We start from the raw sequence: 14,270 nt of genomic DNA, 5'->3' as shown, positions 1-14,270 counted from the left end.
GTAGAAACTTATCAGCAAAACTTATAGCAAAACTTATTCTTATAATGCCTTATACAAAACTTATAAGAAATTTATAAGAACTTATAAGAAACTTATAAGTTTCTTATAAGTTCTTATACATTTCTTATAAGTTTCTTATAAGTTCCTATAAGTTTTCTATAAGTTCATTTCGTACCGGAACTGACAGGTTCAAGGTTTACAGTCAGACGTAACACGTATGAAAACTGATGGGACTTTTTATATCGTGCGCAGCAGGAGACTCGGGTAGATGTGGTGGGAGACACACAAACATATGAGGAGACTTGATCCAGTGTAGACCAAGTTGAATCAGAGCTGCATCGTGTCCCCTCTTTCTTGCAAAAGCCACTTCATTAGTTTCATCACTACGCCTCAGCTTTAAGGCAGGAAATGTCAGACCCGAGTATCAAAGAAGACTTCACTGTCCTCATTGCTATCAAGCCAACTAGGAAGAAGTTAATCAACTCCGGTAGGAAGGAGTTCTAAGACGTAATTGCAGAAAGTTCACTTCCCACTCAATTTTCTTAACTCAGCTAGAAAGGGTTAAAAGGCTGTCGGTGGCAGACAGAGTACTTAATGGAATGCTCCTGCTGTGTGTGTCTTGCAGCACGTGCTCACACATCGGCCTGTCACCGACTCGCAACCTTGCACCTGCTTTGACTTTTGATGACATCCATCGCTCAACGGTCTGCTGATGGTCATTTTGAACAGTGCTGACCATGTCAACAGTCACCATAGAATTTCGTCAACACACTCTCCGTGCAAGATTGTCAACAGTTGCATGAATTTCTTGCCACTGGGCAAATTCGTGAATACAGGCTGAGCGAATCTTCGGCTTGAAGGACTAGGATTATGTACATATTCTTTTAGGAGCAGACTGAATTGATGGCAGGACTTAATTTGTGTGATGAGTGCAGAATTGCTTCGTGTACCGATTGGCTTATGAAGTGCTGGTGTGTTGTACATTTTGACATTAAGAGCTACACATGCAGCATCATGTTTCTTTATTCCATTCAGTTATTCAGGAGACGTTACAGTTGAGAAGTTTCTGTTTACCTCATTTTAAAAAAACGTTATGGAAAAGGAGCTCATGAACAAGGAAAAATATATTTATGTTGGTGTGTCGGAGGTAGCATTAAATTGTTGGTTGATCTAGTCCCAGGTGAATGTTTATAAGTTTGTATAGTTGCTCTGATGCAGAAATTTCAGTTTGTTGTAAATACATTTCTGCAGTATCTTCCCCATGGACGCAAATCATTCACACATATTATTTTGGTGATAGGTACCCGAGTCTGATCCTCAATGCATTGTTTAAAGTGAATGTAACAGTAAACTGCTTTTCTTAACTTAATTACCACATCCATTTTCTGTCTGTTCTGCAGGAAGACAACAGTGTGAATATTGTGGAAAATTGCAGTTGGCCCATGATTTTGACCGTCTTGGTTTTTTAAGAGCTTCAAATTCCGGAAAATGATTTCCATGACAGCCAACACAGCTAGTTTCTTTCTTTCTTTCTTTCTTTCTTCAGTTCTTTGAAAATTGTTTGTTTATTTTGTATATTGTTTGTTTATTTTTTATAAAGGAGAACTCACCATGCCTATCAGTAATATTTGTGTTTTTGTGTGTTTGCTACTTTTGATTGATTAACTGACATCCCGTACGAAAAGACAACTAACTGTTGTTTGTTTTTTAATCACAATGGTGATGCTTTGTCAAGTGAGAATCATGATTATCGCTAGGATAAAGAGAGATCCAAGAGAACGATCTTGCGTTGCTACATTTTGTAATGAAATTGTTGTGCCAAAAGGTCCCCCCGCGGGTTAGGGGGAAGAATTTACCCGATGCTCCCCAGCATGTCGTAAGAGGCGACTAACAAATTCTGTTTCTCCTTTTACCCTTGTTAAGTGTTTCTTGTATAGAATATAGTTAATGTTTGTAAAGATTTTAGTCAAGCAGTATGTAAGAAATGTTAAGTCCTTTGTACTGGAAACTTGCATTCTCCCAGTAAGGTCATATATTGTACTACGTTGCAAGCCCCTGGAGCAATTTTTTGATTAGTGCTTTTGTGAACAAGAAACAATTGACAAGTGGCTCTATCCCATCTCCCCTCTTTCCCCGTCGCGATATAACCTTGAACGGTTGAAAACGACGTTAAACACCAAATAAAGAAAGAAAGAAAGTTGTGCCAAAAGGAAGTGTACCTGTGCTATGTTTGGATTAAGCCAGTGGGTATGTGTGTTTGGTGCTATGATGTAAATGATGTAATTGGATAAAATAAAATAAAATGTGGGTGGGGGGGTTCTAATTTTTCTGTGATATCTAAATCATTGCAGGTTTTAAAGGTTTGTTGGCATCGGTATTGGTGTGTTACATGGATTCAACGGTCTATGTAGACGTGTGAATTTTTGTAATTAATAATGTGTGAGTGTTATTCTTGTTTATCTGTAGCCAAAGAAAAGTGTATTATATGAATTGATTAATATCAAGTTAAAATGGCATTGGTTTTGTTTTCGTCTTGTAAATCACATATAACCATTGAAAATGCCCTGTGTTTCCCTCTTTACTTTCACCCTTTTTTCATAACAGACTTTATACATGTATTTTGTTTTTATTTGCAATCAATAAGAAAATAAATGATTTTGATGATAGTTGCTTTTACTCGATTTTTTTCTTTCTTTTGAAGTTAAGTTTAAAGTTAAACATTTGAAACAAGACTTCTTGAATGATCCGATGGGAAGTTGCAGAATAAATATGATTGGTAATAATGAAAATTGCATTGCAAGGCAGTTAATAAGTACCATGCTCTTGGTCAGTGTACGATTGCTTCTTTGATGTTGTAAATAGTTAAATAAGTGTTGTGTATGAGGCTAGTTATGGTTGTGGGACAAGTCACAAGTTTGTTTCTGTGGGATATTTTTAGGATTGGATACAGCTCGCATTAGTATCAAGTTTGAGTCAATGAAAAGGAAATCAACATTCTCTTGAACATTATTTTATGAAGCTAGAAGAGCGAATATTTTGTTATGGATTCATATAAAGTGAACCCTCCCTTTTAAGATCTCAAAAAATCTTCGCAAATCAGGTCTGACCAAGGAGGGGTTCTTGAAATGGGGAAACATTTACAGAGGTTTAAAGAACAGAACATAGAACAGTTAATGGTTTTAATCATGTATTTCTTTATATAATTAAATCACCTGTTATCGTCAGAGGGAATTCCTTTGAAAATGGCTCTGCGTAGTCGGCTGGACGTTAAGCAACAAATAAACAAACAAACAATTCCTTTGAATGTTTAACACTAAAACAGTTCAAATGTAAGTCCAGTGCTGCTTGTATATAATGCTGTTGGACTTGTGTTATCTTTAAAGGCACCATCCTTCTTGTTTAACCCATCAGCTTATGATAACAGATAACTCCATATGTTTAAATTGCACACTTTTTTTTTCATTTGAACATAGGGGTTCTCCTGGCTGCCCTACGTGGAAAATGATAATTGTTTTGTTTTTTTACAGAATTAATATGTTAACTTTATTCGTGTAATCAGTGGATTTGTAGACTTCTTCTTTGCGAGAAAGATGTTTAGAAAGTACGGAAACAGAATATAGGGAGTTTTGTGACACTCGCCTTCATTTCTGTGGGTTCCAGGGGTTGAATGATGAAGTTGGCACACGGTTGGACCAATTAGAATAAGCTATTAAAGTGGATGTGTGTTAACTTGTGCTACATAGCAGGGCAAGGGATCGGTATGGGTCATAACATGTTTTTACGCCCATATTTAGTGTGTTTCATAACGTTGCTGTGTCTTTTTGTCAAAAGCCTGAATCATTCTGTATATATCTCGTTTGAGAATGAACGGGACCTAAGCTTTAATTGACAGTCGTTCTTATCAGCTTTTGTTTTTGTGTGCTCATAATTTGCTAAAATATTACGTACAAGCTCATTTGGGGTATTTACAATAGTATGCAACATTTTGTGAAGATGCATCGATAAACACAAAATTTGATAACGCTTCCACAGTTTTTGACTCACATGCGAAGCAAAAGTGAGTCTATGTACTCACCCGAGTCGTCCGTCCGTCCGTCCCCCCCGTCCGTCCGGCCGGCCGGCCGGCCGGCAGTCCGGAAAACTTTAACGTTGGATATTTCTTGGACACTATTCAGTCTATCAGTACCAAATTTGGCAAGATGGTGTATGATGACAAGGCCCCAAAAAACATACATAGCATCTTGACCTTGCTTCAAGGTCAAGGTCGCAGGGGCCATAAATGTTGTCTAAAAAACAGCTATTTTTCCCATTTTTCCCATTTTCTCTGAAGTTTTTGAGATTGAATTCCTCACCTATATATGATATATAGGGCAAAGTAAGCCCCATCTTTTGATACCAGTTTAGTTTACCTTGCTTCAAGGTCAAGGTCCTCGCGCCCCCTAATTGGCGTAGAGGCGCGTCCCCCGGGTGGTGGATGCATGGGGAGCCTTCTCTACTAACTTCTGAGAGAAGGTAGCATCACTCTCGATGCCGTGAACCTAATTAGGATCTTTTTCTTGTTTCTTCTCTATTTTTGCCTCCCCAAAGTCCTTTTACTTTCCTTTTCTCACCCATAAAATTCTTCACTTTTTACCCTTGTTGAGTGGTTCTTGTATAGAATATAGTCAATGTTTGTAAAGATTTTAGTCAAGCAGTATGTAAGAAATGTTTAGTCCTTTGTACTGGAAACTTGCATTCTCCCAGTAAGGTCATATATTGTACTACGTTGCAAGCCCCTGGAGCAATTTTTTGATTAGTGCTTTTGTGAACAAGAAACACTTAACAAGTGGCTCTATCCCATCTCCCCCCTTTCCCCTATCCCATCTCCCCCCTTTCCCTCGTCGCGATATAACCTTCGTGGTTGAAAACGACGTTAAACACCAAATAAAGAAAGGTCAAGGTCACAGGAGCTCTTCAAAGTTGGATTGTATACATATTTTGAAGTGACCTTGACCCTGAACTATGGAAGATAACTGTTTCAAACTTAAAAATTATGTGGGGCACATGTTATGCTTTCATCATGAGACACATTTGGTCACATATGATCAAGGTCAAGGTCACTTTGACCCTTATGAAATGTGACCAAAATAAGGTAGTGAACCACTAAAAGTGACCATATCTCATGGTAGAAAGAGCCAATAAGCACCATTGTACTTCCTATGTCTTGAATTAACAGCTTTGTGTTGCATGACCTTGGATGACGTCACATGTATTTTGGTAGGAAAAATGTGTAAAGCAGTTCTTAGTGTATGATGTCATTGCTAGGTTTAGTTATTTTAGTTATTAAAGGTCAAGGTCAAGCATGTGAGTCGTATGGGCTTTGCCCTTCTTGTTCACTACATGTGCTCCCTTAAAAGTTTATTAGTGACACGTACGATTACATAACCCTCACAGTTTGTTTGACCCTCATGTTTTTTAACTTTGTGTGTTAGTGCGCGTGTGTGTGTGTGTGTGTGTGTGTGTGTGTGTGTGTGTGTGTGTGTGTGTGTGTGTGTGTGTGTTCAAATGTTCATGCTTCTGTCCATGTGTGAGTGCGTGTTTAAGAGACCAAGAGACTGAGACAACTTTGCATGTATTTTTTCATCATGTATTCAACTATTAACAAAGAATTGAGGTATATATGCCAGATTGATTTTTATTTGTTGTGTGTATGCAACATGTAACTATGTAGATGTTTTTGTGTGAAATCAATACTTACCAAAGTTTATATGTGGGCCAGTGGCTACACATCTTTGTATGAAAATGTTGTGTCATGCCCCCAGAAATTAATACTTGGTTTTTAAGCATTTTTTATTCAGTTTGATATGCACAATTGTTTCACAAAACAACGCGTTCTAAAAAATAGTACTTGTTCATGATTTATTTATGTGTCTAACATGCAATGTGTGCAAACAAATGTAAGACCTATTACTTTTGTTTTGTTTGTAAAACATGAAAAATGTGAGAATTGTTGATTTGGTTGATTTTGAATCTTAAAAAGAATATAAAAGTATTAACACTTGAAAACTGATTTTGAGGCTTTGCATTATTTTTGATTTTTTTTAATGTATAGGGGTGTGTATAGGATTCGGTCGATGTGTTTGTTTGTGTGTTTGTGTTCGCATATAGATCTCAAGAATGAACGGACCGATCGTCACCAAACTTGGTGAACAGGTTCTATACATTCCTGAGACGGTCCTTACAAAAATTTAACCGGCACTGTTGGCCTAGTGGTAAGGCGTCCGCCCCGTGATCGGGAGGTCGTGGGTTCGAACCCCGGCCGGGTCATACCTAAGACTTTAAAATTGGCAATCTAGTGGCTGCTCCGCCTGGCGTCTGGCATTATGGGGTTAGTGCTAGGACTGGTTGGTCCGGTGTCAGAATAATGTGACTGGGTGAGACATGAAGCCTGTGCTGCGACTTCTGTCTTGTGTGTGGCGCACGTTAAATGTCAAAGCAGCACCGCCCTGATATGGCCCTTCGTGGTCGGCTGGGCGTTAAGCAAACAAACAAAACAAAAACCTTACAAAAATTGGGACCAGTCAAACACACGGTTAGGGAGTTATTGGTGGATTAAGATTCTACAAGGACTTATAGAGGGACATGTTAATGGTCAAAGGGAAATAACCTTCTCAGTTGGTGGCAGTGAGAATGGTAAGGACGGGGGTGTTTTTCCTACCTCGGAGGAATTTCTTGTTTTAGTATGCTTATAAGGTGTGGTAATAGAATCTCTGGACTAAGATTTTCTGACTAGAAAACAAACAGCAACATTTTATGCGAAGATCACATAGAACATTTGATTTTGAGCAAGAAATGGATATCAACAAAGTTTTAAACTAATATTAACAAGGGCCATTTTGTCAGGCAAGGATACAATGGCGGAGGGGACACGAAAGTGGGGTTTTGGTTTGATTTTTGGTTGAAGCTGCATGGGCATAGTGGTAATAGTATCCTTTGCTTTGTGATATTGTAGGGTGGTGGTAGGATGACATATTCAATTAATTGAAACATTTTTTTTAAAGCTGTGAAATGGAAACATTCAAAATAGACTGTATTTTTGATGTATGTGACTCTCTTTCTCACTCTCTCTTCACTCGTTATCCTTTCCTGACAAACACACACACACACACACACACACACACACACACACACACACACACACACACACACACACACACACACACACACACACAAGGTCAGGTTCACAATAAAATTAGATGTACTCCAAACAGTACAGAAAAGAAAAAGAGACTAAAAAAGAAGTACCTCCAAAATACAATTTCCTTGTTTAATCCAATTCACAAGGTCATTTACAAAAGCTTAACATTCAAACAATGTGACAGTACAAAAAATGAATTCAAATAAACAGAAGTTTGGTTCATTCGCACAGTTGGATTAAAAGCAAAATATTATTTACGATGTAACCAAGACTCTGAATTCTAACAAGTATCCACTTGTATGAAAATATAGAAAACAGTTCCCATCTTTGCATTAGACCTCTGCTCTATGGGCTGCTCTTGTTCAAGACTCTTCCTTCAAGCACATAAATAAAGCTGAACAATCAGACAAATCATGAATAATTTGTCAATGGAAATAAACCATGACAGTGTACCTGGACAGTTAGTTTTTGCTGTGTGGGATCTGCAACTTTGGTATCTGATCTCTTCTTCTCTGCTAAAGAACTGAAGTTGCTTTCAAGCAAAAGGTAATTGAGAAAAATGTGTCTTTTTTTAAACTTATTTTTTGCAGTATATGAAGCGTACATATTTTTCTATTTGATGTGTACTTTGAATAATTGTATTATCAATTAGGCAGCGTCCAGGTGCCTTATACTTTACTTGGTGGCCCATGGGAAATGAAAAAGGGGGGAAATCGGAAACTCAACACTTCTCAGCTTTATTAGTTTGAGTTATATGCCATATTTTTTTATGCCAGTATATATATATTTTTTTCACCAATGTTCTTTTTTGTCTCTCATTTTCAGAATACTGACGTCACTCGAGGTTCCTCTGATGCGCTTTTCACCGTCCCAAACCATGAGTGATTCGGAAGGGACTTGCAATAGACTCCGGTGCTGACATGATATAGATCTACAAAGCTTACCCCAGTCAATCATTCAAATCCGGAGCTGGGAAGCTATACATCTGTTGTTGAAACTTTGTTTTTAGAAGAGACTAGATATCTGCTGAAAAAAACACAAGAAAAAAACATGAACAATATTTGCAAGTGATATCATTTGTATGCATATTTGGGTTGTCTTGTTTGTGTCAGTCTGAGTGTCTTGTAATCAGAAATGCTTGGACTTCAAACCTACTGTTGGCATTTTACCCAATAAAAAACAAGATCCTGCTGGAAGAATATCTTGGGTTTTGTTGTTTTTAGCTCCAGGAGCAATCAGCTATGATTTGCAACGTTTTTGACAAAATAGAGAGTTACTAGGAAGGAACACTGGTAAGTAAGAAAAGAAAAAGACGCAAGTGTTCCTGCGGACCATCTGCTGTTTTATTCAGAGTCAGCAAAAAGCGTGTGTTGTTTTCCCTAAAAATAATTTCTGTTAGAATCAGTTATGAATGGCTATGGGTACTGATGGCAGGTTGTGTTCATTTCCTTTTCGTCTTCAGTACCATAAATGTGTAACGTTTCCTCCCGAAGTGTGATACATATCCTCAGAATTTAATTGTGTTACATTTCCTCCCAAATTGTGTTACATAATGAAAATGTGTTATGTTTCCTCCTAAAGTGTGTTAATACTTTGACTCTTTTTCTTACTATTTATATTAACAAGATTGTGCTGACAAAGCCATGAATATCAGTGAAAATACGTTTTGATAAGGCTTTTTACATTACATTTTTGTAGTGATAATGGCGGCAGCACCTCTGCCTCTAGGTTAAATATGTAATTTTCCAGGCACACAAAATCGTATGTTTCCACCAACATCAGCACATCCCTAATGGGCGGTTCTGGTGAGGTTATGCCCCCTCTTTCTTTCAGCTGGTAACTGGCGCCACCTCGCGCGGCAAGATCACACGAGAAAGGAAAAAAACTTGCATTAGTCCCAAATAGCATATCGCTTTGGTAACAGTTCGTGTGTAAGTCGTGTATTTTATACGGTAAACAGACAATGGTCGGTTCTAATGAGGTTATGCCCCTTCTTTCTTTCGGCTGGTAACTGGCGCCACCTCGCGGCAAGATCACAGGATTTGTCTCGCGTTATCACCCCAGAAGCGCTCATTGTTGTCGGTGTATCTGACATTCCTTAAGTTGTGTCTCTAAGGGAGTAGGCCTCAGGTTTATGTCACTGTCCATGATTGACCACAATGTTTTGTGTGTTTTTTGCCTGAAACTGTATGTAGACAATTATGTGTGTTAATTATCAGTGAACCCGACTTTGATTCAATATGTAAGACATAAGATTGAAATTACCAGGTCTTTGAAATGTTTGGTTTTTGCTTACTTTTGTTGATGTCAGTCTTCCACTATCCTTTTAACTTAACAATGAATATATAGCTGATATAATATGCATCAAAAGTGTACCTTTTTTCAAGCAATAACACTTTGACTGTTATAAACTCTTTAACTGTGGCTTTGGAGCTTCAACATTGATATGGGTCTGACCTATAGAATTTATTTTATGAGCACACAACTGATGCAAGACCATTGTGTTAATAAAATCGGTATTGTCTTCTCCTTTTGTTCAACTCGTATGCAACAATATCGAAAGAAGTACATGCAGACCTTTCATTGTTTTTCCGGTCATTTCACTGTTTCTTTCTTTCCTGTGAAAATTAACAATTTGTGTGTGTGTGTGTGTGTGCAGTTATTAACAGATGTAATATCCTGACACTTTTACTTCATGTACATGAGTTAAAAATATATGATGGAAGACATTTTTTGAATTATAGACACTGTGCAAGCAATTATAGAAGGTTATTTTCATTTATTCAGATATATTGTTATTCAAATTATTATGTTACTATCAAATTCTTCATTAAATCTTAAGACAAATTGTTGCTAATCTGTTGATCCTGAAACAAAGCCTTTTTTTAAAGTCACATTTACGCTCAAAACATCATTATGCACTATGGTGGGGTCCTGATTTGGCCTAAATGGTCCGCTGGACCCAAAAAGCAACAGTTAACTAACTAACTATGCACTATGGTCATGCAAAAAAGACTGTTACTCCAAATAGTATTATTCAAATCATTTTACACACATATTTAGGTGTTACATTGTTTTCTGTTTTGTGAGTATCTATATACGGCTTGTGTGTGTCTGTCTGTCACTTCGCGATGCACGGCCGAAGTTCTTGATGGTTTTGCATCAAATTTGGTGGGCATATTCAGGTAGACCCCGGACACAATCTGGTCGATGACAATTTTCAACACGTGCTCTCAGCGCGCAGCGCTGAACCGATTTTGGTTTTTATGGTTTTTCTGTACATCCATTCCCAGTAACTCTTCCTTATCTTCTCCAGTGTTTTGCGCGTTTATCTCCCTTCCTTCGTGTGGCGTCAATCGCGTACGGTGCTCACCCGACGAAGCCGGGTATTTGGCTCTACTTCTTCCCGGGTATTCATCTAGTTTCTTAAATTACTTTTTTGCCTGTTCTGTACGTTGTCTTAGATGTTTGTGGGAAAAGAATTGAGAGAGGTTACAGTTTCGTTTTTAGAAGAAAGGTTTCAACATATGATTTTTTTAAATGCAGATATGTTTGTGAATCCTGTGAGGCTTTACACCTTTGATGTATTCAAATTTACAAACGATTTTTTTTTAAATAGGTATGAAGGCTAACCATACTCTGATTTACGTGAGTTTGACTTTTGCACGTGTAGTCATTGCTAACTTTTTTGTGACAATAATTGCATGAAATGAAAATCAGTGTTTCTTGGCTTCGAATTCTGTTTAACATCCTTTTGTTTTAACCCTGCTAATTTTTAATTTTTACATTGGTTTACTTTTACATTGTATTTCTTTTATTAAGGATATGATACATATGTTAATGGCAATAAAAACAATAACAGGTGTATTTTTGCCATATCTGGTCGGAGAGAATTCGTTCAGGATGCACCCACTTTCTCATATAATTTCTATTCATATGTTAATCTAAACTGGTTTTGAGTCTTTCATCCATTTGTATTGTACAAAATAAACATGTTCATATGTATTTACATGTTTGTTGTTACCTGTCCTATATATCTGTGAGGACTTGCATTCTAATTGTAAAAAGACCATCCGGGATGATCATGGGCCGTACACGAGTTGTCACATTTGTCAATCAATGAAATGAAATGTGAGGGAGATTTTCAGGTTCAATGATGAAATATGTTCGAGGAACTTATCTGATCTCTCAAGCAGAATGAATGTTGTTATGTTTGCTTTGAAAATTGTACAAATGATTTTAAGATGATAATACGATTGTTTCTTGTCTGGAGATCCAAATGGGTCACGCGAGACCGATTCAGCATCAATCTTTTTCACTGTTCTGTTCTCGGCCAGCTATTTAAAATATTCACAGGATAATAAATAAATGTATTGAATTTTTATAAGATAGTACGACAAGTATAATTATGTATGCAACAAATGGCATGGTTACATTTTAGAAGGAATTGCAAGTAATCAGTGCTATGTTCGCTGCTATTTTTAATCCAGTTATTTTGAAGAAGCTACATGTACTATTATACTTACACATATAATTTCACGTGTACTAGCACTGATAGCTGAAATATAGATCGACCAATAACATATCAGAAAGTTAAATAAAATCAAATATATAAAATAAGTTGGTGTCAAAAAGACATTGCCTGTTTACAGAGTAAAGTAGGGATACGTGATTATCTATATAATGGCATGTATGTAGTATGTATGCTTAAGATGTATATGCAAAAGCACACAAAGTTAGTATTGTTTTTATTTTTATTTATATTTGTTCGTCGCGATATAACCTTCGTGGTTGAAAACGACGTTAAACACCAAATAAAGAAAGAAAGAAAGAAAGAATTTATATTTGTTTATGTAATTTATTCTACCGTTGACTTTTACAATTTGCCAGTAAAGGTTCTTAACCTTGAGCTTACCTGCAAATGAGGGATGTAATTTTTTCTACTATTGACTTTTTTTCAATTTGCCAGTAAAGCTTCCACCTGAGGGATGTGTACAATTGATACAATCAATACCTATGTATGTGGAAACATGCATGTCATGTTGGAAGGAGGACAGGAAAATAGTTAGTAAACGTGCATGCGTGGGAGAAAAAAACAAGAAGTGTACATGTACATGAAATAAGTGTTAAAATTGTATTGACCCAATGTTCTTTCCTCACATTTATTCAGAATTGAATAGTCCCATTTTTTTGGTCTGATTGCAATGATAATCTGTGTTTTCCCCATGGGAAATCAAGCAGTTCACTTTATATTTGTTGAAACTGTTGGGATGCTTGGAATAAAAGGAATTCAAACTTATTTGTTTCAATTGTTTTGTTGCTTCTGATACGTTTTATGCATTCCAGCTAAGGAAAACACCCGCTTGTGAGTGATATTGCTCCACAGCAGGGGGAAAACTCTATACATTTTAGAAGATATCTTCAGTAATTGAATTTATTTATTTTTATTCAAGTGGTTGGTGTTTTTATTTTGTTTACTTTTCATTTGTTTCTTCTCCTAAATAAACTCTCTCTCTCTCTCTCTCTCTCTCTCTCTCTCTCTCTCTCTCTCTCTCTCTCTCTCTCTCTCTCTCTCTCTCTCTCTCTCTCTCTAACATAGACTCTCTAACACAGACACACACACACACAGACACACACACATTTTACGACGTGACAAATGCAAGTGCATACACAAGCAGGAACATATCTACCGTGTGACTGAGAGAGACTGAAAGAAAAGAGTGTACGTTAAGTCGATAGACGGGTGGCTGAAATACAAACTTTTTTGGGGGGTGGAATATATGTAATGAAAGGTGCTAGAAAACATACTGCAAAGATCACAATTTGCAGATGGCCAAAGAAAAGAACCGAGAGGGGAAACAATATCATCCAGAGTGATCTCCCAACTTAAAAAACGCAGATGAAAAGAATCTAACAACAAAAACAACAACAATTAAAGTTACAAAACAACTTGCTGAAAAGGGAGGAAAAAGCTCAAATATGGGTGCTTGCAGTTCGCAGAACCATAGATCTAAATATAGGTCCCTGGCAGAACTGAGTCTCAACGAATGGCCGGATTTGCTGAATGAGGGAACACATCTGTTTCACATCAGCAGCTTGTATCAGAGCAGAATACAGTATTTATTGAGCCAAGTGACATTAAAAAACATTTAAAGCACAAGGAATTTCGCGTAGTGTTGGTAAAATCACGCACACACACACACCCACACACACACTGACACACACACACACACGCCCACACATACACTGACATACACACCAACACACACGCGCCCACACTACAGCAGTCACGATCACACCATCACACGCAGGGCAGACATGAGGTAAAACAAATGACAATCATCTATTAAAAGAAAATGTACAAAGAGTGGTCTAAGATGCTGGTGGAAGGGTCTACACAGAATACGCCGGTCGATTGAAGTATCCTACACCTTTTTCCTTACTTACTTGTGGATAATGGTAGTGATACTAGTCAGAATATAGAAGTAGGAAACTTGCTTTGATACAAGTTCCTGTGGTCACATCTGCTTAATTTTGTCTGCTTCGAATAGTAACTGGAAGCCAAAATGTGGTTCTGTGCAAGTGCACGCATCGATGCTCACAACAAGGGGTGTAATAATAAAACAGTGTAGAGTAAAAATGGGCAAAAACACGTGTGTGCACCTTCAACTTTCGGCAGTACTTATTCTAGGCATTATACTTATATTTGTGCTCTCGATATATTTAGTTCAGGCAACCCGTATCGATATATCGTTTCGATACAAGTTAATCGATATCTGAATAGGCCCTACGTGTCTATTGTATCGTGCAAAACCTAGAAGGAGACAGTTTAGCTGACATTTACACTTAAAGACACAGTAAACCTCCCGTAAACCATCACAGATACGGTCAGGCTTTTACCCAGTACAAACACCCTTTCATTTAAGCACTCACCGATTGAGAACATCCTAGGTGCCCTCCGTAAAGAGCGAACAATTTTCAAAGAATTTATTTTTGCGTGGTTTATCTTACCCCTGAGCCATCGTGAACCCGTGTGATCCAGTTTTCCTTTTTTACAATGTAGTCGTCAGTTTGTCATTTGGATGCGACTCGA

At 37.4% G+C, this 14,270-nt stretch overlaps 1 protein-coding gene across 12 annotated transcripts in view; it reads left to right on the top strand.

The window, feature by feature from the left end:
- LOC138964585 (6-phosphofructo-2-kinase/fructose-2,6-bisphosphatase-like) overlaps nucleotides 1–12,476 on the top strand; it is an 85,551-nt gene extending 73,075 nt beyond the window's left edge. For 6 of the 12 annotated variants that reach the window (XR_011455149.1, XM_070336580.1, XM_070336577.1 and 3 more), the window contains one exon: nucleotides 1,401–5,921. Coding sequence is in view for 7 of the 12 variants with exons in the window: in XM_070336580.1 (XP_070192681.1) it covers nucleotides 1,401–1,469 (69 nt within the window). In the remaining 5 variants the exon portion in view is untranslated. Of the gene's footprint in view, nucleotides 1–625; nucleotides 5,922–8,002 lie in introns of those variants that run through there. The other 6 variants (XR_011455148.1, XR_011455147.1, XM_070336576.1 and 3 more) reach the window with 2 other exon arrangements.
- Nucleotides 12,477–14,270: the final 1,794 nt, after the last annotated feature.

The sequence above is a fragment of the Littorina saxatilis genome, linkage group LG4 (assembly GCF_037325665.1).
Source record: "Littorina saxatilis isolate snail1 linkage group LG4, US_GU_Lsax_2.0, whole genome shotgun sequence".
Taxonomy (NCBI): Eukaryota; Metazoa; Mollusca; class Gastropoda; order Littorinimorpha; family Littorinidae; genus Littorina; species Littorina saxatilis.
Note: the sequence above shows the minus strand (reverse complement) of the source record. Positions and strands in the feature narration are given on the sequence as shown.